The 26,931-nt window shown below is 29.0% G+C and overlaps 3 protein-coding genes, 1 long non-coding RNA gene and 3 pseudogenes across 7 annotated transcripts; 2 read left to right on the top strand and 5 right to left on the bottom strand.

Moving 5' to 3' along the window:
- Positions 1 to 4,327: 4,327 nt before the first annotated feature.
- On the bottom strand, positions 4,328 to 6,727 carry LOC149891817 (uncharacterized; annotated as a pseudogene). Its single transcript, XR_016449673.1, has 4 exons — positions 6,282 to 6,727; positions 5,936 to 6,117; positions 5,308 to 5,725; positions 4,328 to 5,162 (listed from the first exon to the last, which is right to left on the bottom strand). The product of XR_016449673.1 is annotated as an uncharacterized LOC149891817 (transcript).
- A 1,127-nt stretch (positions 6,728 to 7,854) lies between these two features.
- LOC149891816 (52 kDa repressor of the inhibitor of the protein kinase-like) lies at positions 7,855 to 11,565 on the bottom strand (annotated as a pseudogene). The gene is made up of 2 exons (XR_016450285.1): positions 11,279 to 11,565; positions 7,855 to 10,883 (listed from the first exon to the last, which is right to left on the bottom strand). The product of XR_016450285.1 is annotated as a 52 kDa repressor of the inhibitor of the protein kinase-like (transcript).
- Positions 11,566 to 12,328: 763 nt separating this feature from the next.
- LOC149891815 (uncharacterized) lies at positions 12,329 to 18,130 on the top strand. 2 transcript variants are annotated; one of them, XR_016449937.1, is made up of 3 exons: positions 12,329 to 12,636; positions 16,239 to 16,417; positions 16,620 to 18,130. It is a non-coding gene; the product is annotated as an uncharacterized LOC149891815 (long non-coding RNA). The 2 variants fall into 2 exon arrangements; XR_016449938.1 differs by lacking the exons at positions 16,239 to 16,417; positions 16,620 to 18,130 and adding an exon at positions 12,857 to 14,759.
- Positions 17,021 to 18,171, bottom strand: LOC149891814 (uncharacterized). The gene is made up of 5 exons (XM_090079238.1): positions 18,080 to 18,171; positions 17,725 to 17,897; positions 17,564 to 17,628; positions 17,325 to 17,419; positions 17,021 to 17,206 (listed from the first exon to the last, which is right to left on the bottom strand). Exons 1-5 carry the CDS (start codon positions 18,138 to 18,140, stop codon positions 17,106 to 17,108), a joined length of 495 nt encoding a protein of 164 aa, XP_089935364.1. The 5' UTR covers positions 18,141 to 18,171; the 3' UTR covers positions 17,021 to 17,105.
- An 884-nt stretch (positions 18,172 to 19,055) lies between these two features.
- On the top strand, positions 19,056 to 21,430 carry LOC149891813 (uncharacterized). The gene is made up of 2 exons (XM_090079239.1): positions 19,056 to 19,186; positions 19,368 to 21,430. The coding sequence occupies exon 2, from the start codon at positions 20,077 to 20,079 to the stop codon at positions 20,554 to 20,556; it is 480 nt and encodes a 159-aa protein (XP_089935365.1). The 5' UTR covers positions 19,056 to 19,186; positions 19,368 to 20,076; the 3' UTR covers positions 20,557 to 21,430.
- Positions 21,431 to 22,152: 722 nt separating this feature from the next.
- Positions 22,153 to 22,870, bottom strand: LOC149891812 (uncharacterized). Its single transcript, XM_090079237.1, has 2 exons — positions 22,690 to 22,870; positions 22,153 to 22,545 (listed from the first exon to the last, which is right to left on the bottom strand). Exons 1-2 carry the CDS (start codon positions 22,815 to 22,817, stop codon positions 22,170 to 22,172), a joined length of 504 nt encoding a protein of 167 aa, XP_089935363.1. The 5' UTR covers positions 22,818 to 22,870; the 3' UTR covers positions 22,153 to 22,169.
- Positions 22,871 to 23,896: 1,026 nt separating this feature from the next.
- Positions 23,897 to 26,170, bottom strand: LOC149891811 (uncharacterized; annotated as a pseudogene).
- Between the last annotated feature and the right edge of the window lie 761 nt (positions 26,171 to 26,931).

The following is a 26,931-nucleotide window of genomic DNA, read 5'->3' as shown; positions in this document are numbered from 1 at the left end:
GGAATATATTCGTAGCGTTTTTATATTTTATTTTATTTTACAACGATTTGTTTCTGTTTGACAAAGTGTAAATATTCATTCAATAGAGCTCTTTCTGCTCTACAAAACTGTCCTAATCGTCTTTTGGATTAATTTAATTTTTTGTTACTTTTAAGGCTTAAAAATGGAATATCTAGGAGGTAAAAAACAACATTTTCGACACCTACTTTTCTTCGCTTTTCATCGAGGCCAAAAGGCTGCTGAAGCAACCCGGGACATTTGCAACGTATACGGAGACGGTGTAATAGGTGAGTCCACTGCACGAAAATGGTTTGCAAAGTTTAAAAATGGCGATTTTGACGTCGACGACACACCTCGCAGCGGGAGACCTTCTGACGCAGCGGGAGACCGTCCTCCTTTAAAAGTGGTTTGAGACGAAGAGCGTCTCAAAGCACTTTTAAAGGAGGACGGTCAGCAAACAAGTCGTGAATTGGCCGAAAAAATGAACTGTGATTATAAAACGATTCTCAACCATCTTCATTCAATAGGATTTGCTGAAAAATTGGGAGCCTGGGTACCTCACGAGTTAAGCGAAGTAAACAAAGAAAATCGCCTTCAAATTGCTTCTCAACATCTCTTCCGCCATCGAGCAACACGTGGTCATAAACAGTGCTTTTTGTATCGAATCGTCACGGGAGATGAGAAATGGTGTCTATACATTAATATGAAGCAAAGGAAGGAATGGGTGGCACCAGGAGATACGCCAAAGCCCAGAGTCAAGCGTGACCTTCATCCAAAGAAGATCATGATATGTGTTTGATGGAACTGGGAGGGCATGGTGCACTGGGAAATGCTCGATAGGAATGTCACGATCACCAAGGAGCTCTACATAGCCTAGCTACGCCGCGTAAATGAAGCTATTCAACTGAAAAAACCTCATCGACAAGGCCAAACCATACTCCTTCACGACAACGCCAGACCCCATGTTGCACAACTCGTCAAAGCCACACTCCAAGAGCTCGAATGGGAGGTTCTTCAGCATCCGCCGTATTCTCCGGATCTTGCACCCACAGATTACCATCTTTTCCAATCTCTGTCGAACCATGTGAGGGGCGTTACCTTCGATAATGAAGAGGACCTTAAAAACTGGGTCAATAACTTCTTCGATACTAGACCGGGCGATTTTTGGCGGAAAGGCATCGACAAATTGGTCGAGAGGTGGGAGGAGGTCGTAAACAGCGATGGCGAATACATAATCGATTAATTTATTATTATAAGTAAAGATTTACCTTAAATAAAAGTCTTTGATAAAAACGCTACGAATATATTCCCCAACCCAATATATAAGTTCTATTTTCTTGTTTAACGTAAGATCTTTTTAATAAAAATAACGGAATATTACATATTAACATAAACTTAAAATATAAATATTTCTTAATTCAACAAAGCATATTCTTACAGTAACTTGCTGTATATTAACTTTCTGTTTTTCGTTTTTTAGAATAAATATAATAAAATAAAATACAAATTATCAGTAAAACTAAGTACTAGTTTTAATTTTAGTTTGCTTAAATTGAGTTAGTTTAATAGTACTGAAGAAAAAGTATTTAATTGCTTGTGCAGAAATCTCAAATTTCAAATAATTAGCATTTACTATATAATTTATGTACCTTTTAGTTCTTAACTACCCAATGCTGTGTGCTAGAAGGTAAATAACACAACTGTATGGTAGGCAGCTAAGTTTCTTTTTAAGATAAAATATTTTTTATGCATTGCTCTTTCAGGTAGGTACTAAAAAGTTATAAAATTGCATGAACAATTAGCTGGGCACTGTGAGTACACAACTCAGAGGTTCCTTCTTGAGTTACTTGGTTGTATAGAGTTTTACTATATAAATACTTGTTATATATATATATATATATATATATATATATATATATATATATATATATATATATATATATATATATATATATATATATATATATATATATATATATACATATACATATATAATAAAAACATTTTTCATTGATTTTTGAATAGGATAAGTTTTTTAAATGCTTCCTAAGCTTTTTCCCAGTTTGTCAATTTGTTCTTTACCCAGGTGATAAAGACGTATTTTTGCATATTTTTCTGAAATAAGTTTAGTTAATGAAATTAAATGATTATCAGTTATAGCTGAATCAAACATGAGAAGTTTGTTCATTAAATATTTCTACGTTCAAAAATTTATTAATAGATTATGAATTTTTTTTAAAGGTGTTTTTACATGCATTTATATCTTAAACTAGGGGTGATTATCCATAAACTTTAAGGGATAATTAACATTTAAAAATAAATTTATATGGATCATACATTTTTTGATAACAAACATAATGTTGACAATGTTTGATAACATACATAATCTATGTTATCAAAAAAATTCCCTTAATAACTTTTAAAGTCGTTTTGAATAACAACTCAAAAATAATTGACTCAATTATTGAGAGTTTTAATATTTACCAAGAATAATATAAGTTAAATAATATATAATATTTAAAAAACTATACTTTGTATTTAACATTCTTATTAAATATTATACCCATTAATTGCATTCATGTATTAAATAATCCTAGAAGGAGCCCCTGAGTTGGGTTGTATTCACAGTACTCAGCTAATAGTTTATACAGCATGTACATATCTGGTATCTTGCTACAAAAATCGAGAATATAAAATTTGTCAAAATTGTAGGTAGACACCACTGCCACTTACCATTCAGTTATGTTATAAACCTTCTAGCACACTGTATTGGGTAACTAAGAACTAAAAGGTACATAAATTATACATAAATATTAAATTAATTGTAAATTGCATTTTAAAAGTTTATCAAATATTTTGAACTTTAGTATTTAAATTAATAGTTTCTTTAATTATCTAATTTTCTTTAAAATCATTTCATTTCTTTAAATTTTTTAAAACTTTACTTCATAGTCTTGTTTTTCTTTCAAAACTGTTTAATTATTTTCTTTCATATTTCTGTAAAGCTTTATAAAATGTACATCTGTCACCGCTAAGAGTTCTGATCGTTGCCATCTTGAAGCCAATTTTGGCTTCACCTTTTTTGAAAAAAACAAAACAAAACAATAGAACACGCTATCCAGTTATTTTGAGATCAGTGGTTTACTCCAAAATAGGATAGTTTGCTAATTATCCTAAACGGATGGATAGGACAACCTAGGACAACTTTATCTGGAAAATTTACTCTGCGGACAGTTTTCTCCGAGACAGATCTCTCCAGATGTGTACACAGCAGTTTTTTCATTAGTTTTTTCTTTCTCTATTTTGAAAATGATCAAATTTATGCGGCAAACTCGAACAACGTATATGTCTCTGCTGTAGATTGAGAACAATGTTCTCAACGTTATTAACAAAAGTTGGAAAAATTGTTTGCGCGGAAAAAAAAAGGCAACAAAAAAAGTATGTATGTATGTATGTATGTATGTATGTATGTATGTATGTATGTATGTATGTATGTATGTATGTATGTATGTATGTATGTATGTATGTATGTATGTATGTATGTATGTATGTATGTATGTATGTATGTATGTATGTATGTATGTATGTATGTATGTATGTATGTATGTATGTATGTATGTATGTATGTATGTATGTATGTATGTATGTATGTATGTATGTATGTATGTATGTATGTATGTATGTATGTATGTATGTATGTATGTATGTATGTATGTATGTATGTATGTATGTATGTATGTATGTATGTATGTATGTATTAGACACTTGTGATTTTCAACTTTTTTTGGAAAATGAAATTACTTCAAGCTGGAGTACCTTCATTAGACCATAAAAACATTATATGCAAAATATAAAAGCTTCAGGTATTACGGATTCTATCTTATTTGGACTTGTATTTACCAAATTTTATCATTAAAAGTATTAACTTTAGTAGGTAGGACAATAAATACTTGAAAGGGATATTGGGCACAAAACTTTATTTAATGTATTGCTAATATGAAACAAAAATATTTAAAAAATATTTCTAGTTTTTAAAGGTGTGTTTAAGGGTGTTTGTAGGGTGTTAGAAAACAATTGTTATCATAATTTAAACAAGCGGTTTTCAATAAACATTAGCCGTTAACTGAAAAACGAATTTAAACATAAACAACACTGTTGTTATACTATAGCGCTATAACTTAGCACTATTTATCAGGGTTTATTCTAAATTACGGAAGCAAAAGAAAAAAATTGTTATTATGGGTGGCGACTAAATGGCGTGTCAGGTGTTTACAATCCTTCTCTCCTCCTCATTCAAAAAGATAACACTTTATTATGCTTCTTTAGATTAAGTACACATTTTATTTTAAGTAAACTACTAAATATATTAAAATTTTAATGCTTAACCAAATCGATATCAATATCAAAAAAATATATTAACAACTACAACACATAATCTTTTTTTGTTTTAAAAATTTTACCCTTGTTTCGACTTTTGCATTTCGCTATAATAATAGCATTTCTTTTTTTGAGGTTGATGGATTTTCCGCTAGCTTCAGAAGTCAATTTCACTGCTCTTTCAACTGTTTATGAGTGGCACGGAAAGTTGGGAGCCTTCTCCTCGATTAGGAATCATCTTTAAAAGCTCCCCATTTAATATATTTTTGACACAAGGGGGCTCAAAACAGTCTATATCATAGAAATTTATTAATTTTGACCAGTTTTTGCATTTACAATTAATAATTGGAATAGAATTAACCCTAATACCATCTTTTAATCCATTTTTAGGTTTCTTGATAGGAGTTTTTCTTGTTTCTAAAATTTTTGTAACAGCAATTGTTCTATAAACTTGTTCTTTAGAATAAAGTAAAGCAGCAATAAAATTCTCAGGTTGGAGACAGAAAGAGTTTCTATAAATAATAGGCAATGTAATTACTTGAACTTCAGTATCCAGCTTCAAAATTCGCTGAATAAATTTTAAAATTAGTTTAGGTCCCTCGATGAACCTCTTTGACTTTTTGATATTGAACCACATTGGAGATTTTAAGCTCTCTACTGGGATTGATTGTTGTATAATGCCATTATCCGCACTGCTGTTGTCAGCCACCTTGCATGCACAGCATTAACTCTCCCACTTATCCAAGCAAGAGACAATTTTCCAACAAAGGGTTTAACTCCACATGCTAAAGAAGCAATAAAAATACTCAAAAATAAACTTGTAGAAGCTTGTCTAGCCTCCCCTAATTTAAAAGTTCCATTAACAATAGAAACTGATGCCTCCGACTCAGCACTCGGAGGAACACTATTACAACTTGGCAGGCCCGTTGCCAAGTTGTAATAGTGTATTAACATTTGTATTGTCCAAGATTATTGCCTTGATACTTTCATCGCTTTTAAACTCCTTGAGAACATCACAGGTAAATTCAGCAAGATCTTTTACTTTTCCTTTTTCTTTAGGTACATCTAGGTGCTTTAGGTGCTGACCTTGCAAATTGCCTTGATTAAAATAAGATATACTTTTAGTGAAAAAACTAAACACTTGTTCTTTCTCTCTCTTCATTTTACTTGGATCAATAACCTCATTTAGATGGAGAAGACAAATATCTTGAACTAGAGCATTAGCTATGGCGGCCCCCGCTTTATCTGATATTCTATATCTAATTACCTCTAATGCAAATTTGGGATAGTGGGTAGTGTTATAGTGCTTGGATCTAGTGTGACTTAATGATGATAAGGAAGTTTTACTCTACAAAAAAAAAAAAAAAAAAATTAAAGAAATTGAGATTCACAACAATGCAAATTTGACATTTAAATGCATTACCATTTAAGAATTGATTTTATAACATACTTTAAAAAATTATTTATCGGTTATTTATTTTAAATATGCTGTAATTTCTATATAAATAATATACAGTTTGTATCGTACAATCAAAGTTTACACATCACATTTTATTACCTGATCTGAATCCATGATTGTGTCAAACTCTTTAATATAAATTTCTTCATCAGATGCTTTAGTTTGCTTTTTATTTGAGGTAGGTGATAAAATAGAGTTATCAATACCTCCTATTTGAAACTTTCCTTTTTACTAATTTTCTCCCTTTGGTCTTTTATATAGGAGCGCTCTTCTATAGGAATCTAAATAATATTTTGTGGTTCTAAATACTATTTAAAATTCTATAGGAATCTAAATAATATTTTGTGGTTCTAAATACTATAAAAAATAAACAAATCAATTAAATAAAAATTAAATAAGTTATGCAAAGTCCAATTCGGAATTATTTTCAATTTTCATAACTTACTTTTTTACCGCTAACACAACTACAGTAAAGATGCACATCTGAACAACCTAAGCATTTGATATTCCTGTCATCACAGGGAAGAGCTTCAAGCTTGCAGTTACATGCTAGCAGGTCAAACAGTTTGTTTTTATTTTTTTCCAATAACTTTTTTGTAAAAGGTTTAATCTTATTTCCATTCCAAGAAATAAAATTGTTATAAAATCTTAACAGTTTAACAATCAAACTTTTTTCAGGTAATAAAACTAATTTGGAATTACAATTGAACCAAACTTCTTTTAAACTACAAAGTGTTCTTTGAATAATGACATTTTTGTCTTTAATGCCTTCTAAATCTCTCAGTTTGTAGAAAAATCTACATCGCCATAAACTGCTAGGTCTGTAATAGGAAGATCAGAAGGAATACCACCATATAAATTGCACTGTCTAGTTCTTCTTACAGGAGGCATTTTTGTATTATTGTAATAAATTTAGATCGTTTGATAATATAGGTATATATATATATATATATATATATATATATATATATATATATATATATATATATATATATATATATATATATATATATATATATATATATATATATATATATTTTTCCATAAGGACTTTTTCATGGAATATAAAGAACCCTTGTCGGCAGGCCTTAAAGATTATTTATATTATACTTGTAGACTTGCAAAAAATAATATCATTATATCAAGTTCCTAATTATTTATGTAATCCCAGAACACATATTTAAAAATCATTAGAGATAGAATATTTTAATTTTTAGAGGTAAAATATTTCATATATGAGGAGTGGACTGGCAAAACCAGATAAAATTCACTTTTTTAAAAAAACAACTTTTTGCTGTTATTGAAGTCTGTTCACCTAATGTGTTTATTCGATACAATTTTGCTAATGGAATGCTATGCTAAACAGTCGAGTCAAGCTTGGTAAAGTGTTGTTTTGTATTGTTTTTAGTTATCCTATTAATAATAAAGTTATTCAAAATGTTGCCTTGGCTATTTAGTTCATAAATTAGACATGTAATACTTGTCTAACTTATTTAACGAAGTGCACCAACGAGAAGGTAAGCCATAGGACTTTGCACTCCATCTGTAAACTGTCATGTTGCCTAAGGTTAGCCCTCCATTTCTGGATTCTTTCCTTTTCTTGATAGGCAGGTTAAGTGAAGTATTAGTAATGTTGCCTTAGGTTAGCCCTCCATTTCTGGATTCTTTCCTTTTCTTGATAGGCAGGTTAAGTGAAGTATTAGTAATGTTTTCTAAGGTTAACCCTTCATTTCTGGATTCTTTCCTTTTCTTGATAGGCAGGTTAAGTGAAGTATTAGTAATGTTTCCTAAGGTTAGGCCTCTGTTTTTGGATTTTTTATTTTTCTTGATAGGCAGCTATGCCCAAATTTTTTTAATATCTTTTTATAATTTCTTTTTTCTTTTTTTTTAATTTTTAATATATAAATATATAAGACAAAATATAATACAACAAGTTAAGTAAAAACTAAAAAATTTAAAACTAATATAACCTGAAAACACTTTCAACATCAAGAATGAATAGAAATAATTTGCTTATGAAAAATGATTTTTACTGTTTACAAGTTTAAAACATTGAATAGAAGTTTATGTAAGACACTTAAAACTACTACTTACTCATCAATTCTAAATTTACTCATCATTTGAATATTAACTCTAATTTTCTGTCTCCTTTGGATGCAAAAATTTCAATAACTCTGCTAATATCTGGAACTATTTCCTGATGAATAGACATTAATGCAAGTCCATTCAATCTATTTTCAGACATAGTACTCCTGGTGTAAGTTTTTATTCTCCTAAGAGTAGATATTGACCTTTCACACTCACAAGTTGTGATTGGTATTGTAGCAAGTATATGAAAAGCCTCTAAAATGTTTGGAAAGCCTCTGATATCCATGAACTTTAATGTATCAGAAATAGTAGATGGTAATTCTGTCTTTTCTTTCCAAAATTCCTCCCAACTCTAATTCGGCATGAATTGATGAGAAATGAGGAAGATCTGATTTATAAAAATTCAAAAACATTAAGAACTTTTCTTTCCATGGGCAAGATCTAAAATATTGCTTTACTAAGTAAGCAGGAATAGCACATAGACCATTATAAACAATCATGCTCTCAACATCAAACCTGTTTTCTAGTTCATTGAGAAGATGATTCACAAGAGGCAATGTAATAGAAACTTTAAAATAACCAGATATAGTATCGCATATTTGATTATCTCTATGTTTCTGAACACCACATGTTCTAGGTTTTTTTTCATCAACCTCAAATGTTTTTGCCAATGCAAGAGCAATTTTATACCATTTGTCATGGTAAGCATCAACATTTCTCTGTATTTCTTTTAAATGTTTAGTCAAATTTTGAATTTCATCTACTTGCTGGTAAATATCAAAAGATTTAGTTTGAAGGGTGATGGAAATTCCATAAAAGTAATCCAGAAGCTGTTTAGTTAAAACCAAAGAAACAATAAAAGAAAAATTTGTCAACAACTTCATAAAAGAAGATGCTTTTGAAGATGTTTCTTTATTAAATTCTTTTAAATTATTGTCTTCCATTTCTTCAAAAGCAGAAAAAACTGCTGAATAATTATCAAAAAACACATCAAGTCCACAAAGCTTTTGCACCCACCGAGTTCGACATGTGTCAATAAGTTTTGCCTGACCAGGAAGAAGGTATTTTTTTAAACAATTACTTCTTTTAGGAGACAAGTTAAAAAAATAAGATATGTCTTTAACTTGCTCAAGCAAATTTTTTACTTGCTGGATTTGGCAACTCTTTCCAACAATTAAACTAAGTTTATGTGAGGCACAGTGGACAAATAATGCCATTGGATTGATTTTTTTTATAAGAGATGAAACACCTTTGTATTCACCTGACATTGAAGCAGCTCCATCATAAGACTGGCCTCTGCAATTTTTTATATCTAAACCGAATTCTTTCAAAGGTTCAAGAATGTTGGTAGCTATATTTAAACCAGTTGTTCCTGTTTTGCATTCTAAAAACCGTAAAAAAACTTCCTTAATACTACTGTTCAAGTCAACATAACGTATGACAATAGAAAGTTGTTCTAACAATGCACAGTCTGAAGCCTCATCTGCTATAATAGAGAAGTACTTACTTTTTTTAATATCATTTATTAGAATCTCTTCAATTGCATTTCCACAACACTCAATCAACTCATTTTGAGAGGTCTTTGAAATATATGTAGAGTTTTTTGGGGCAGAGAGAAGATGCTCCTTTAGAATTAAATCACCTGCATCAACTCTAAAATTTAAAAGCTCAATAAAATTACCCAACCCTGTAATTTTTGAAGGTTCTCCAATTTCTCCTTGATATCTTCTATCATCTCTATGACCTCGTAAAGGCATATCATTTCGACCCAAAAACATTATTGTCTTAACAATTGATGCAAGTTTTTTTTTGTTTTCCTCTATAAGCTACTTTCTAGAAATATCTAGAGAAATTTCAATAGGCAAAGTGTTATTTTTAGCTCTAGATAAAAGCATATTATAACAATGCATGGACTTGATGTGTAATCCCTCAACAGTTTTCTCATGATCATTGAAAACTTTTAAAGCATTACGCCAGGTATTGAATGGTTCTTTGAACAACTTACGTAATGCATATTTGTTTGGTAAACTTGAACCAAAAAGAGTGCATGGAAGACAATATGCACCATCCTCAATTTTAGAATAACAAAGCCAAGAAAACTCATCTAACCATTTTAACAAAAAATGTCTTTTTCTGCTTTTTCATGTTTTCCTTAAGTGGAACATAAGAGTCAAGATTGTTTTTATCACTGCTGTTGATGTCTTTTGAAACAATTACTTCAGTTTTAACTGTTTTATTACAATTAGTCAACTTATCTAAATCTGAAGTGTTCCTGGAAACAGCAGGAAAAGATAATTTACACTGAACTGTTTTTTGTATTTTATTCTCTGTTGCTGAGAAACTTGTCTTTGAAATTTGTTTTCTTTTGATACTAGGCAAAGTTGTATCACTCATTAAAAAAGTTGGTTGTTTGTTTGGAAGATCTTTAATCAGTGTTACAAAATGATTTGGATTAAAACATAAAGCACTTTTGTTTTTTGTTTTATCTAAATTGCACCACAAAATATTTATTGGACTATTTAATTTTTGGATACGAGGCTTTATAACAGTGTTAAAAAAGCTATAATACTTTTTAAAACCAATTTCAGGATAGACAGATTCAATAGGTTGCTTTATAACACTAGATAATGCTATTAGGCAAATAAACGATGAAAATGTTTTATCAAAGCAATTTAAATATGCTTCTTTTAAAAGAAGTTCTGAAATCATATTATCATTAATTGTTGAAAAACTATCAGAGCATTTAAATGAAACAGCTATAAAAAACAAATTAGCAAGCTGAGAATATTCTGATCTATGTTGATTAAAATAACTCAAAAAATAACTATACCTTGCGTAAAAGTTTATGTTTTCAAATATCTCAATTGACGTTAGCAATCTTAGAATTTTTGAAGTATGCTTACTGTCATTTAAAATCAAAGAGACTGAGCTGTAAAGACAATTTCCATCTTCAGCAGTTCTGACACAAAAAAACAATATTTAATGAAAAGTAATATTAATAATAAAAAAATTAGTGTAATTTTAGTATACACCATAACTTTTTAATAAACAACCAAATCATTTATATATTATGCAAGTGATTTGGTTATTACTAAACACACTAGTCACATAATTTTAGTGAATTGTTTGTTTAATAACAAGATGTTCCAATAACTAGTTAAATAGCTAAAAAAAAAAAAAAAAAAAAAAAAGTCCATTAAAAATGGACTGAATTCTCAAAGAAAAGAAATAGAAGAAAATAATGCAATGAAGGTCTAAACTGTTCATGTTTCTAACATCCAGAATTTTGGGTCTATTTTGTGATATTATTTGAATTAAAAATAATTAAAAATAGTTCTAAAGAAAAAAAAATACCTTAATGCTGTATAACCAAGATTTCTTTTAACTAAGGGAACAAAATCCATCATTTCTGTATTGAATTGGTAAGAATCAGGTTTTCTTGGGAACATTAAATTTATCTCAGAGAGCTCTTTAATGAGTCGAGTTTTGTAATTTAATACATTAGGCCAATGTTTTGATTCTAGTGCACAAGCAACTAATTCTTCGGTTATATATGGATTCATATTTTATTACATTTAAAAAATCAAATGACAAAAACCAAGTTATCTTTATTTCTGAAGAAGAAATTGAGAAAAATTTAGATAATCTGACGGTAGCGATTAAAAACCTGTATTTGTTAGCTCCAATTTAACAGCATATTTTTTTAAATCGGACACGTTAAAACCAACTATGTGGCCAAGTTTTATTTTCACGGTTGAAACTTCGATAAAAGATCAATATTTTAATACTTTTTTATAGCATTTATTGATTGAATAAAATATCGGTAACGTATAATAAGAACTGTTGTGGCCATGGCAGGAATCTCTATAGCCAAAATCCGTAAATTACGGCAGACAAATTTCAATTTTTAGAGATATTCCTTTAGCGCAAAAACCCAAAACTAATTTGGCTACCGTTAAATTTAAGCTATATGGCCAACGAACTTCAATCCGTCGCTAGACAAAAAATTGTTACGCAAGTCTTACAAAATATTTTCAAATTCTTTTCAATAACTTAGTATATCTCTAAAATATTTCCATATTTAATCCCAAAAATTCTAAAAGATCTTTAATAAATATTACATACATTTTCTTATAAATCAGTTGGACTTCAAACTATGTGGCCATTGCCACAATGGCCACCCCTTAGATCCGCGCCTGATGTATGTATGTATGTATGTATGTATATATGTATGTATGTATGTATGTATGTATGTATGTATGTATGTATGTATGTATGTATGTATGTATGTATGTATGTATGTATGTATGTATGTATGTATGTATGTATGTATGTATGTATGTATGTATGTATGTATGTATGTATGTATGTATGTATGTATGTATGTATGTATGTATGTATGTATGTATGTATGTATGTATGTATGTATGTATGTATGTATGTATGTATGTATGTATGTATGTATGTATGTATGTATGTATGTATGTATGTATGTATGTATGTATGTATGTATGTATATGTATGTATGTATGTATGTATGTAATTTGCACAGTTTTTACGTTTTGTTTTTTTATTTCACTAGATTAATTTGAGCTTTTCATCTTAGTAACTTGAGAGTGAGCTCATTTTTTAGTAATATGCGAGCACTTTAACATGATTGAAAAATAATGGCGATACATTCTTATGATCCAGAGACAATGGTGATGAGGAAGGTAATGTTTAGATACTTTCTTTATTTGATATTTTTGATAACTAAAAAAAAAATAAATAAGCAAATCATTTGGTGCTATAATAGGGTACACCAAGTGGACCAAATATATACTTTCATTGAAATCCAATCTCTAAGAATGAGTGAGAAAATTAAGTTTCAAAATTTTTTATTATATGGATAAGATAAGCACCAAATTATAGTTAACTTTTGCATTTTTACAGTGTGCAAATTTATTTGTTTTGGCTGCCATACAGCAGTATAAAAGGGAGAAAAAATAAATTTATCCTGTTTGTTCAACTTCAAAGATATTAAACCAACTAAGATTATACAGGAAAGCAATTTCTGTTAGTGCCTCATCTGTTAAACTGCAAGAGTAAAAAGCTGGTCTAAAAGCCCATTATCTAGTTCTTAGTCTAAAGAAAAGAATGTTCAAGACTTGATTGATCCTTTATCAAAGACAAGATTGGTTCTTTATCAAATCCAAAAGAAGTGGCTGCCAGTTTAACTAAAAGGATCTAGTGCAACTCCAATTCAATACAGGGGTTTCCAACAATAGAATGATTAAAGTTGCTTCAACATTGAATATTTCAGCTCACAGGATTACAGAGCCTAATCTTTCAGAGCCTAAAGTTTCAAAAGATCAACAAAAATCTTTCTGCCCATTTTGCCATTTCTTCAATTTTAAATCGATCTGAATCAAAAACAGCTGTATATTGTAAAATTTTGAAAGAACCTCTTGAAAAAATGATTGAAACCAGAAATGTCAGTCCAAACCTTATTTTCAAGTTGTTTATTGTTGGTGGAGGTGACTTTCTGAAGGTGAGTTTGGGTGTCCTTATTAAGGAACCAATAGATTCAGTTCCTCCAACAAAACACCTTTTAACAAGAAATTTTTTGAAAACATCAGGTGTTAAAAAGCAACTTCTTTCAGCAAAGTGTCAAGGCTTTCCTGAAAATTATGAAAATATGAAGTTGGTATTGTAACTTATTGATGCTATTCAATTTGTTCAATTTGTACTACCCTGTGATATGAAAATGGCAAATATCTTGTGTGGTGTACAATCCCATTCAAGCACATACCCTTGCTGCTGGTGTAACATTTCTAAAAACTTGAACGAAATAGACCCGCCAAGAACACTTGAAACATTTAAAACAGATTATGAGCCTTTTGTTGAAATAGGGGTTGACAAAATGAAAGCATTTATCAACTCCTTATTTCATCTAATTCTGAAAAATTATGCACTTTTGATCTAATTCCACCAACGGAGCTCCACCTAATGATGGGAGTTGTTAATCATCTTAGAAAATTTCTGGGCTGAAAATGGCAAGACCTTTCAATTTTGTTCAAAGAAATAAAAATTGTTTCTTATCCTTAACATGGTGGACAATTTTAAGGACATGAATGTTATAAAATTTTGAAGAGCATTTTGAGCCTTTAACAATTTGCTGAAAAGCATGCTGTTTTTAAAGCAATCAAAATTATCAATTATCAAATTCAAAGTGTAGTCAAATGTTGTTTTGGGAATGAGCTTGGATAAAATTATTAACAAAAAAATCCAAAAACTTTAAAACACTTTTGTGGCAACAGGTGCCAGCATCCCACCACACAAGTTCACACTGTTTTTCACTATGTTCATCACTTTGTAAACTGGAAAGGAAGCTCACTTGGAACATCAGTGAGCAGGCAACAAAGGTTTTACATTTTAAATGTAAATGGTGTTGGCAGGACTACAAATTCCCAACAAACCATCCACTTTATGGTGAAAAATTCAAGAGTTGGAATGGTAGACAATAGTAAGCAGATGTAACTATGATGATAACCAACATTTGTCAGAATTTAAAACTATGTAATCCAATTTTAGAAAATCATGATAGAAATTAATATAAGCTACATTATATAAGCTATTACATAAGCTACATGGAAAATTATATCTAGAAAATTCATCAAAGCAGAGTGCAATTGTCAGTTTATGTATTTTTTGTCATTATTTTTGTGTCTTTTTGTACTATACTTAACAATTGTAACAGCTAAAAGTTAAAAATTTAATTTGTACACTGTAAAAATGCAAAATTGAGCTGTTATTTACTGCTCAACTTGTCTATGTAATAAAAAATTTTGAAACTGAATTTTCTTATTCATTCTTAGATATTGGATCTTAATGAAAGTATATATTTGTTCCACATGGTGTACCTTATAATAGCACCAAAGGATTTGCTTGTTTTTTTTAGTTATCAAAAATATCAAAAAAGCAAGTGCGTTAAATTATTGACTGATATAAGTCCTTAAAGATAAAAAGGAGAGCCCCAGGTCAATTACATCGTTAATTCATAGTCATAAAATACATAGTCTGGCAAGTTGAAGAGCGCTTTTGTTTATCTTATTGTTAGAGTTTTTTTAGAACCCAGTCTACTAACTGGTGCACACTGTTTGTAAACAAAGACGCGATATATGTGAAATACTGACAATCACATTTTGTGGAATCACATATCTGAATTATTTTATTAAATCTAAACTATGGCCTTCACACTTGCCCAAATCTCTCCTTAGAAAACATAAGGTTACCAATTATACGAACTAATTGTCTTGATAATAATCCAGAACCAAAGACCTTTACCAAAGAGAAATTACCACGCCAAAATTGTAACAAAAAATGAACTCATAAAAAGAAGGAAATCAAAAATGGCTATGTTCATAGCCACAAACCTTATAAAGGAATTACTTTTATAAAATAATTGTGTGTGTGTGTCTCTCTCTCTCTCTCTCTCTCTCTCTCTCTCTCTCTCTCTCTCTCTATATATATATATATATATATATATATATATATATATATATATATATATATATATATGTATGTATGTAAATACATACATACATACATACATACATACATACATACATACATACATACATACATACATACATACATACATACATACATACATACATACATACATACATACATACATACATACATACATACATACATACACATTGGTCCTTAGTATTTGCAAGAAGGGTTCCCAAGTCTTAAATACTATTTTTTATTAAGAAATACAATAGTGAGATGAAATGATTTTTGAATTAGTTTCTTATTGCTACCCTGTCTTACACTGCATAATGTGACAGTTAGAGTAATTTGCTTGTGGAAACTAAAGGTAAGTGGTAATTGGGGCACGAAAAGGTACATTGTTAACCTTTAAAATTCTCTAGGAGACTGAAAAGTGATCTCTTAATTTGAAGTTGTGTTACAAAGAAAGGAGAGGCTAAAATAAAATTCTCAACACTATTTATTTCAAAATTATTTTAATAAATTTATTTTAATACAATAATAAAAATAAATAACTATTAAACTACTTTTAATTATATAGCATTTGATACTTAAAATAAGAACTTTCTTAACTTTATTTGGTTTTCACTTTATTAATCATTGCATCTCTCCATCATGCTGCAATATAGTTCCTATGCAAGAATATGTTTTTAATGACATTTGTGGCTATGAAAATAGCCTTTTCTAATGTCTATTTTTTATTTAAACTATTCAGTGGAGTTCAAAGTTCCTTTCTTGATTTCTTTTCTTAACGAATTTGTTCTTTTGTTCTTAGATTTGATTTTATGCAAATTTACAAGGTCCTTTGAATAGGAAAATGAGAAAACACAAATATAAAGAGTTAAAAGATGGTCTAGAAGATTGAGAGACAATTCTTCAGATACTTTGGTAGAAGAAACATGGAAAATTTTTGAGAAGTGAGATAAAACCCCAACATCTTAAAGCAACTCTGCAGTAAACATTTTTACTTAAAATTTTTGTTGATTTTCTAAATGCTATTCCTGCTATTTTAAATATTTCCTGCTATTTTAAATAGTGACAAAGCATCAGATGATATAAACCAAAGACCACCTTGATTTTTTAAAATAGTACATTTTTTATTAGTATCATGATTATACTCGTCAAAATAACTAATCATTATCTACAAATTTTCCAGCCAACAAAATTGAGAGTCTCTCCCCAGCAAACAAAAAGACGTCTTTTAGTCGTCTTAAAGACGTCTTTTCAAGATCGAAAAAGCCGTCTTAAAGATGTCTTAAAAAGGTCTACGTTGTCCGTCGCAAAGACGTCTTGCTCAAGATTGTTTAAAGACGTCTTACTGAAGACGGCCTAAAGATTTATTTACTTATATTTTAAGAAAACTGTGTAGTATTAATGGTATATTTAAGTTGCTACTACCGATTATAATGGGTATTAACAACATTAAAAACACTATTAAGCAAGTTCAAGTTCTTACTTTATTTTTTGGAAACATTATTAAAGAAGAAAAAGAAAATTATTTAAAAAAAAAAAACAACGCAAATAATTTAAAAAGGTACATATAATACAGTTAGTTGGATTGTTACCAAGTATTTTTCTATTTAACAATTTATACAACATATAGTAATATATACAATATATAACAATAAAAAAGAATATTTTTTTATTTTGTTTTTTGCCGTGAAGGAGCATTTTTACAATACCGTCCAACTTGCTGTTTAATTTCAGCATTTGAAACCTTTTCAAATCTTCTTTTTATAACTTCTAAAAATCAAATTAATCATGTAGGAAATATTTATTAAATATATTGGAAATAAATTTAACTTAACATAGATTTTTAACTAAATTAAAAGTTGAATAATTTAAACCTATTTTAGATTACCTTCTATTAAGTCATACAGTTTAGTTGATAATAAACCAATCTTTCCACCAGAACCTTTCAAGTTGAACTGTGTCAACAGGTTATTTGTAAATAATCTAAAAAACATATCGAATAAATGATAAAATTTATGAAAAATATTAAACAATTTATAATTATTGATTTCCATAATTACTATACATAAAAAATATATTTACCACAAATACGAAAAATGATTGCTATGCAAAATGTAATAAAAAAACCTATTCATGACCAATCTTGTCAGTTGTTTAAAATCTTCTGCACCTAAAAAACTGAGCTGTTTAACCTAAATAAAAGTTTGGCAAAATAATTATACAAAAATAACTATTTTCACTTTTGATTTATATGGATTATAAAGTTTTACATATGGATAAAGATTTACCAAATCAAGTCGAACACAATCATCCTCTAAACTTTTGATAAAATCCTTATACTCTGCAATAGTGTCTAATTTCTTGATTGCAAAATTACTTTTGGGTTGTTTGTTTATAGCTAAAATAAGCTCCTGGTTTTCAAGAACCTTTGAAACCATCTTGAACATCATGTGTTGGTATTCTAAATTATATGAAGAAAATGAAAAAAGAAATATACAGAATGCAAAACATTTATTAATACATTTTCAAAATTGTTTACAAGTATTATTCTTATACCTAAAAAAAATCCAAATGTGAGTACAAATACTCTCCACATTTTACTTACTCCAAATAAAAAAATCAAGTAAATGTTTAAGAGCTTACTTCCAACTTCCATAGGAAACTTATTTTGAAGTAATTTCTCGGGTCCAAGTGCTTCAATCATGGTTTTTTCTTGTATGTCTGTTTTCTGAAGCTTTTTGTTTGGTTCTGATGTATGAGGTATAACTAAAGCAAAAAAAAATTATATATATAAATAATAAAAAGTTACTTTTTTAATCTGCAACAAATCTTTTTTAAAAATTTTTGGTACTTTGTTATTATTAATACATTTTTTTCTTATTTTAGGCTTTAGCTCCTCGAGACTATAAAAGTTGATGGGTAAGAGGAGGGGGGAACATACAATTTTTTAGTTTAGAGTCTATAAAAAAAAATTATATATAAAAAAAAATTCGATTGTTCTATTTCAGTTGATTGTGAAGGTAAAAATAAGTGAGGCAAAGATAAAGTTAACAATAAAAGAATATTCCAACTTTAATGAACAAAAAATATAGTAGAAAATTCAAAAGTAATACATACATAGTGCACCAGAATATGAAGGTGATTGTTCCTCTGTAGTTGAATGTAGAGGTAAAAAAGTTTCAGCTAAAAATAAGAATTCAGTAATAGTGTAAATTAAAAATATATAAATTCTAATTTTGAAAAAACTAAAAATTAAGAGACAAAGTGTACCAGAACACAGATTAGATTGTTTGAAAGTAGATCCAGATGACAAATTTGAGTCAAAAGATCTTTAATGGTTTTTTCAAGACAGATTTAAAAACTGGCGGAGGCAAAGGAAAGTTAGGTAACCCTAAAACATAATAGTTTTATTTATTTTTCTTTTAGTATTTATAGAAACATTAATTTACAATATAGATTTGACATTAAAAAAATAAAAATAAATAATTAACATAAAAATAATTAAATGTAATCTATCTATAATATAATTACTACAGAAATGCTTAACGTTTAACGTCGTTTCGTCATTAGTTACTAGGCTTTGAATTAGTTACTAGGCTTTGAAAGAGCGCGTTATTCAAACGCACGCGGCCATTGGAGAAAGATCTTTTGAGCGAGTTAAGACTTTTTTCCTTTTGGAATTTAATTATTAGTTTAGATATATTACATAAAGAATCATCTTAATCAATTTTATATCATATTATAATTGAAGTAAGTATATGAAATAGTTATATACACATTTTTATCAGATAAAGTATAAAGGATTAAAATTTTTATTAGATAAAGTAGAAAGGATTTAAAGTAGAAAGGATTTTAATTTTTTAAATCGTTTAGATTTTGTTTGTTTTAGTTTTTCTTTTAGCAGTTTTATTTTTATTATTTTATTTTTTAGAAAGAAAATAGGGGTATGGATGTTATTTAAAGTTATACTAATGCTATTTCCATAAAATTATTATTACTACATTGAAATTTCTGTGATGCTATTAACTATTTTTGTTCTTTTTTAGGTAAAGAGTATTGTTTGTAAATATATATTTTGTATCTTTTTAAATTTTCTGGCATCATTTTTAAAATTTTTGTTTGCATATGTTTATTGTTTGCATATATGCTTTTTTGATATGTATGTGTATGTGGTAATAAGTGCTTTATAGTTGTTTTATCAATGTGTTTTTATAAAATGTAAAGTGTTTTTTTACTGTTTGTGTATGTGTTAATATGTGTTATATAATTGTTTTAAAAATGTGTTTAAATATGTATATAAGGAATATATTTAACCTTATATACATATTTAAACACGTTTATTGTGTTTGTAGTTGGTACATATGTTTATATTATGTTGTTTCTGTGTTTTCAAAGTGCTGTGACTTGGTAAACATCTACCTGAAAATCAATTATTGTATTTTAGAGAAGGAGCAGAACAAATGGCTTAAGATTGTGCAGCTCAACGTGATACGCACCTAACGGGATGGCTTAAGTTAAATACTGAAAATGAAAGAGCACATTGCTATTCTTATGTAGACATTCCTTATCACTTTATATTTGATGATAAACATTGTAAATGGAAGGTTAGACAAAGGGGTGGTAATAAGGTGATAGTAAGAATGTATAAAGTTAATCCAACTGGAGAATTGTTTTTTCTTAAACTGTTACTTTTGCAAGCAAAAGGAGCAACATCTTGGGATGATGTGCGTACTGTTAATGGTATTGTCCTTAAAATGTTTCGTGAAGCATGTGTTTTGAAAAGTCTGTTGCAAGATGACACTGAATGGCAGAATACACTTTCTGAGGCAGTTTTAACACATACGCCAAAGCAAATTAGACAGTTGTTTTCAATTATTTTGACCTTTTGTGAATCTGACAATCCTTTACATCTCTGGAATACATGCAAAGCTTTTATGATGGAAGATTTCATTCACCGCTCAATCCCACTTCTAATAGCTGAACAAGCTACTCTTCATCAAATTGAAAAGATTATTAATCAAAGTGGTAAAATGCTGACTGATTACAATCTGCCTGTTATTGATGAGTTTATTGGCTTAAATCTAGAAAATTTTGATGAAAATGTTCAACAACTGAAATAGTAGAATTGTGTATAAACACAACCAGCTGAAATAGTAGAATTGTGTGTAAAATGTTCTTTGCATTGGCAATGGGTGCAGAAGTTTGCATTAACTGAAAATATGAGAGTACAAGATGGGGAAGGTGAACTTTCCCAATGGCTACTAAAACTTGGGAATGGAACAATACCTGTCAAAGAGGAGGATCCTTTTAAAGGATGCATTAAAATACCAAATCAGTGCATTATTAGAGAAAATGAATCAGTTGTTGAAAAGATTTTTGGAGATGCTGATCAAAATGATTATTCTAAACGCGTGATTTTAACACCAACTAATGTTGATTCATTATCAATGAAGAAGTGCTTGAATGTCTGCCGGGTGAGGTCAAAATTTATTTAAGTGCTGACCAAATTGGTACTGATGACCTTAATGAAAGAAATAATTTTCCTGTTGAGTTTTTGAACAGCTTAACTCCTTCAGGTATGCTACCTCATTGTTAAAAATTGAAAATTGGTTGTGTAATTTTGCTACTTAGAAATTTAGATCTCAAAGCTGGGTTATGTAATGGTACTCGAATGAAAGTTTGTGCTCTTCAAAATAATTATATTGATGCAGAGGTTTTGACAGGTGTTTCTGGTGGTAAACGGGTTTTTGTTCCTCGAATTCAGTTGGCTCCATCAGATTTTATATATATATATATACACAGTGTCTCAAAAAATTATCCGACCAAACATTTTTTTAAATATTTTTCCTAAAAAAAGTGCTGTATTTTCATAAATTTAGACTTTTTTGGTAAACTCAAGATTAATGAAAACAAAAGAACATGTTTTTAAATAGATTTTATTTATTTTAATGTAAAATTTGAATCACAAGGTTTTCAGTCTTAAAATAAAGGAAATTAGGTCGTTTTTTTATTGTCAAAAAATATTCGACCAAACACATTATTTGTTTCATAACAAATTATTATATAACAAAATTATTTTAATACTTTGTTGAGCCTCCCTATGCTTGGATTACAGCTTCTAGAGGTCTAGGCATTGATTCAACTAAAGATTTTGTTTCTTCTGGTTGAATCTTTTCGCAGGCTTCTTCAATTGCCACTTTGCGGTTATCTTTTTTGGAAAATGACCGATCTCCAATTTTTCTGTCTAAAATTTCCCACAAATGTTCAATGGGATTAAGGTCCGGTGATTGTGCGGGCCATTCCAAGACCTCAACATTATTTTCAGCAAACCACTCCTTGGTTTTAGTGGCACTATGCTTGGGATCGTTATCTTGCTGAAATGTAAAATCAGATCCTAGCCGAAGTTTTCGAGTAAATGACTTCAAATTTTGCTTTAATATGTTTCTGTATTGGACCTGATCCATTGTAGTATCTATAAATTGGAGTTTTCCGACACCCGAGCCATTTAACCCCATACCATCACGTTACCGCCGCCACACTTGACAGTTCCTCTCACGCAGCTGAATTTGTAGGCTTCTCCGGCTTTTCTCCAAACTTTTTGGGCTCCATCAGATGACTTTAAGTTGAATTTCGATTCGTCGCTTCACAGGATCTTTTTCCAGAAACTTAACGGCATGTTAGCTTAGCAAACTCCAATCTTCTTTTCATGTGTTTCTTACTCAAATATGGTTTATTACACACAAGTCGTCCTTGAAATCAGGGATTTCAAAAAGTCTCGGATACGATTTCTGATTGTCTGATGGGATAATTTTATTCCATAATTCTCTTCAGCTTGCTCAGCCAGTTTTCGAACAGAAATGAAGCAATTTTTCTTGACTTGTATAATTAAGTTTCTATCAAAACTCTTAGAAGTCTTTTTTTTGCGACCCTGCCCTTCTTTTGTGGCTGTTGTTCCGATCAAATTATACTTCTTCATTATGTCGGATACTGTATTATGAGGAATTCCAGTCTCTTGCTGCACCTGACGATAGGTTTTACCCTGATTGACTAGATCAACAGCTAAATTTCTCTGAGAAACAGTCCAGTGACGTTTACCTCCCACCATTTTACTTAAAAAAACATGAAACCTTTTTTTTATACATAATTTTTTTTATACTACAAAAAAAACAGTTTTTTGTTATGCAATTTCATTAATTGTATAAAAATTTGCTAAAATATTTCAACAAATTTCACATAAAATTAATTAAACTTACCTAAATATCGCTTGGTCGGATAATTTTTTTACAAGCCTATTCAATACTAAGTTTCTCTTAGGACAAATAATAAACCAACTGAAGCATGAATCAAAAAATATGAACGCTAAATAACATACTATTCCCATTAGAATTAAAATGACAGACAAAGTAAGTATCGCTATTCATTGTTTTTAGTATAATTTAGAGGGTAAACATTTGTTTTTGGGAAAAACTTGTTTGGTCGGATAATTTTTTGAGACACTATATATATATATATATATATATATATATATATATATATATATATATATATATATATATATATATATATATATATATATATATATATATATATATATATATATATATATATATATATATATATATATATAATGATTTATTTTTAACATTATTTTTCCATTTTATTGTTTTTTACAGTTTATATTTTTGTTTAAAAAGATAATCTTTAATTGAAATTATCTTTGCTTTATTTAAAAATGTATTTAAATGCAATTATTTATCATTTTTTGAAATTAAAAAAAACCACAAACACAAACTAAAATTCAGTAAATGAAAAAATAAAAGAAATAAAGTTAAAGAGCTAAAAAAGTAAAATTAAAAAAAAATTATCTAAGAGATTTAATTTTTTATAAAATTGTTTCATTTCTTTATTTTTTAGAAAATTTACTAAAACTACCTTTTTAATAGTTAGTGATGAAGTAAAATATCTTAAATATTTAAAATATTAAACAGATTTATTTAAACTGCCCACACAGTTATTTTAACGCTGTTTTTAATTCCTTTTTTCGTTTTATTTGTCTGTTTTTTCAGACAAATTAGTGCTCTTCCTTGTCATTATCACCATAATTATCAACCTAATGATTTTTTTTGTTCCTTTTCATTCCTTTATAAGTTTTTTAAATTAAAAGCAGTTGTCTTTTGTTATTGCTACTTATTTCTGTTATTCCAACTTATTATTAGGCTTTTGTTGATAATTTAATGTTTTTTTTATATTTAATTTTTTATAGATAATTTCAATTAAAGATTATCTTTTTATACAAAAATATAAACTGTAAAAAACAAATAAAATGGAAAAATAAAGTTAAAAATAAATCATTATGTATATATATATATATATATATATATATATATATATATATATATATATATATATATATATATATATATATATATATATATATATATATATATCAAACTTTGGATACAAGATGCAAATTAATAAAACATAAAAAATGTAAAATATTTAATCAAAAGAAATTTGAATTTAAAAACCTTTCAATTAATGTTCTATTTCATGCAATAAAGGAAAGCATGCAAGACCTCCCTTCCAAGGTAGAACAACAACCTTTCGGCAAAGACTTTCCATTTTTAACTCAACAAATATAACTCTAATTTCATCAATACTTGGTATGAAGAAAATTTGAAAGGTTTTAGACTGAATAGGTTGTGTATATAAATCATTTTGTAAATCAAGTCTAAATATTCTTCACTTAAAAAATCCAGATGATAATTTCTCATCAACAAAACAAAATTGATTTTCTCCTATGTAAAAACATGAATTATTCAGCTTCACTGAAACTTTTAGTTTTCGAGATTTTGTATTTAACATAGATTGTATAACTTTGATATTGCTTGGCTATTTGAACAACAGGACTCTTTGAGTTTTTTACTGCTTTCTTTAATGTCTGCATATAATTTTCGAAGGGAAAACAAGATATGTCATTTAGTGAACAATCAAATTTGACAACATCATCACAAATATGAAGTAAACAGTGAACATTGTAAACACAGAATGAATTTGTATATAAATGTTTTGAGTTGATAACAAAATAATTAATGAGTTCTCTAGCAAAAGCAAGATAATGTTTCCTAAATTCACTGTCTTCATTTAAAAGAATTACCATTGAAACATGCAATGTTAGAAAATGATTATAAATTTCTTTGCTAACAACACCCTTTAAAACTAAGGGACCAGTGTATAAGATAAATTGTCTGAACTCTGTTGCTTTCCACTGATCTAACTCTAAAAGGGAGCGTGGTTGTCGAGCAAATTCAGATGGCATCATACCATGTAAGCTTAATAGATTATCAGATATTTTTTTTATTTGGGCATTTGAAAGTCTACAATGTTTTGGACCAGACTTTAAAAAAGTAAGTATACGTCTTACTACACCAAGACAAACCATGTGCATGTAATCCAAAATAAAATCAGAAACACAAGATATTTTAAGTTGAGCTAAAGGAGTAAGAGATTTCTGATGATCAGTGTACAAAAAGGAATTAAACTCTTCAGTTAATCTTAGAGTTGATGGGTTGTTATCAATATAAACCACTCTATGCTCTTCATAAAATCCTTTAACTTGGCATCGTTCACAGGAGTAATATCCTGAATGACTTTGTATACATTTAAGAAAAGAGCGAGAAGGTGCATCATATATGAATGCTTTAAGTGTAACATCAATTTTTTTATCATTATAGTGTAAACCTTCACCAGTTAACAATAAAGATTCTTTTAGAAAATCATTAAGAAAAGCATCCAAGCAGTCTGGTTTACCATCACCACAGAAAAGTGCAATGATAAAAATATAGTTCTCTATAAGACCAATTATTGGCCATAATTCAAGATTAAAAGATTTGAAAAGAGGTAGCCCATCAACATTAATAGTAATAGATAACCCAGTACATTGAGAATCATTTTTCAAATTCAAAAAATCATTTATGCCATCAGCAATAGTAAAGTAAGCATAAGTTCCACCTCACTTCCTATCTACTGTAACAACTTTAGAGGGTTTTAAAAGCGTTCTTGCATCTTTTGGTAACTCTGAATGACCATGTTTTTTAAGAATACTCAAAAGCTAGTTTAATTGGTTTTGAGAAATTTTGCTTTTCGAAGACCACATTGCTAAATCTTCTGATAATGTTTCTGTTGTCAAAAGTGGTGCTGCATTACAACATTCAAAATTCTCATAATTACAACTCGAAGACTTATTGTTTTCTTCTTTAAAAACATTATTTAGGGCTTTACAAGGATTTTCAGGTTCTTACGAAGACGCGCAATTTTTCACGACCATACAGTCTTTTAAAAGACGTCTTGAAGACGTCAATCTAAGGCAAGACCATTTAAAGACCTGAATAAGACGGTCTTAAGACGTCTTATGTTTGCTGGGTCTTGTCAAATCTGGTTTGTCAACTTTTTTAATAACGTATCCTTCAATAAAAAGTACTAAATACATACCCACCCAAATATTCAATTAAATTTTTTTCTTTATCTGTAAACTTAATTTCATCATCAATAGCTAAAACTGAGGTGGCATTTTTAGACTTAGTCAAGTGAGCCAAAATGTGATTTGCAAGGTCATCCTACAAGAGTTGAGATTTTATCTGTCAGATTTTTCATAAAACCTTTCTGACCAGCAACTTTGTAAAATTGTGGATAAAAAACTTCTGCATAACCATTAAAATTTTCAATAACTTCCATTATTAGATCGAATGAATGCTTTGCATCATCTTCTGAGAAACTGTACCTTGAAAGCTCATCTCGAATATATATGTAATTATAGCGTTACTTGTGAATAATTGTGTGCGTAAAAGATGTCATTATAGCGTTACTTGTGAATAGTTATGTGCGTAAAGGATATGTCATTATAGCGTTACTTGTAAATAATTGTATGTGTGAAAAGATGTGTGAATGCCTTATAGCATTACTTGTAAATAATTGTATTTGTGAAAAGATATGTGTGAATGCCTAGGGAATGCCTACTTGTAAATAATTGTATGTGTGAAAAGATATGTGTGAATACCTAGGGAATTAACTTGTATATAAATTGTGTTGAATTTTACAAAGATACATCGGCGTTTACGCACAACTAAAAAACGATCTTTTTTATGCGAAACTACAAGCTATTTCGGCGAAATGGCGACTAAACTTGATTTAAAGTTAATTCCAGAGTTTAGTGGAAACGATCAACAGTCAGTTGCGGAATGGCTGGAAAAGGTTGAATTGGTATGTAAAGTAATTGGTGTAACCGATCTGGCACGTGTGGTTCCTCTCCGTCTCACTGATGGTGCATTCGTAGTGTATCAACAGTTAACAGAGACTGATAAAGAAAATTTTAAGAGAATAAAGAAGGCTTTGCTTGAAGCTTTTGCCGTTGATGGATTCACAGCCTACGAGCAGTTTGTCACGAGAAAGCTGAAACATGGAGAAGCAGTTGATGTTTATTTGGCAGAACTACGAAG

This window comes from Hydra viridissima, unplaced genomic scaffold (genome assembly GCF_058129835.1).
Source record: "Hydra viridissima isolate aposymbiotic clone 2 unplaced genomic scaffold, HvirCarnegie_v1 scaffold_2, whole genome shotgun sequence".
Taxonomy (NCBI): domain Eukaryota; kingdom Metazoa; phylum Cnidaria; class Hydrozoa; order Anthoathecata; family Hydridae; genus Hydra; species Hydra viridissima.
The sequence above is the reverse complement of the archived record's forward strand: the minus strand, read 5'-3'. Positions and strand labels throughout refer to the sequence as shown.

What these genes read in the sequence shown, in the direction of transcription:
- LOC149891814 (XM_090079238.1), bottom strand. Translation starts at nt 18,140, where the DNA reads ATGATTGAAGCACTTGGACCCGAGAAATTACTTCAAAATAAGTTTCCT. An exon ending in ATTGTGTTCGACTTGATTTG is followed by an intron (nt 17,629 to 17,724) that starts GTAAATCTTTAT and finishes ACTTTTATTTAG; the next exon opens with GTTAAACAGCTCAGTTTTTT. An exon ending in ACTGTATGACTTAATAGAAG is followed by an intron (nt 17,207 to 17,324) that starts GTAATCTAAAAT and finishes TTTGATTTTTAG; the next exon opens with AAGTTATAAAAAGAAGATTT.
- LOC149891812 (XM_090079237.1), bottom strand. Translation starts at nt 22,817, where the DNA reads ATGGGAATAGTATGTTATTTAGCGTTCATATTTTTTGATTCATGCTTC. An exon ending in TCCGACCAAGCGATATTTAG is followed by an intron (nt 22,546 to 22,689) that starts GTAAGTTTAATT and finishes TGTTTTTTTAAG; the next exon opens with TAAAATGGTGGGAGGTAAAC.
- LOC149891813 (XM_090079239.1), top strand. Translation starts at nt 20,077, where the DNA reads ATGTATAAAGTTAATCCAACTGGAGAATTGTTTTTTCTTAAACTGTTA.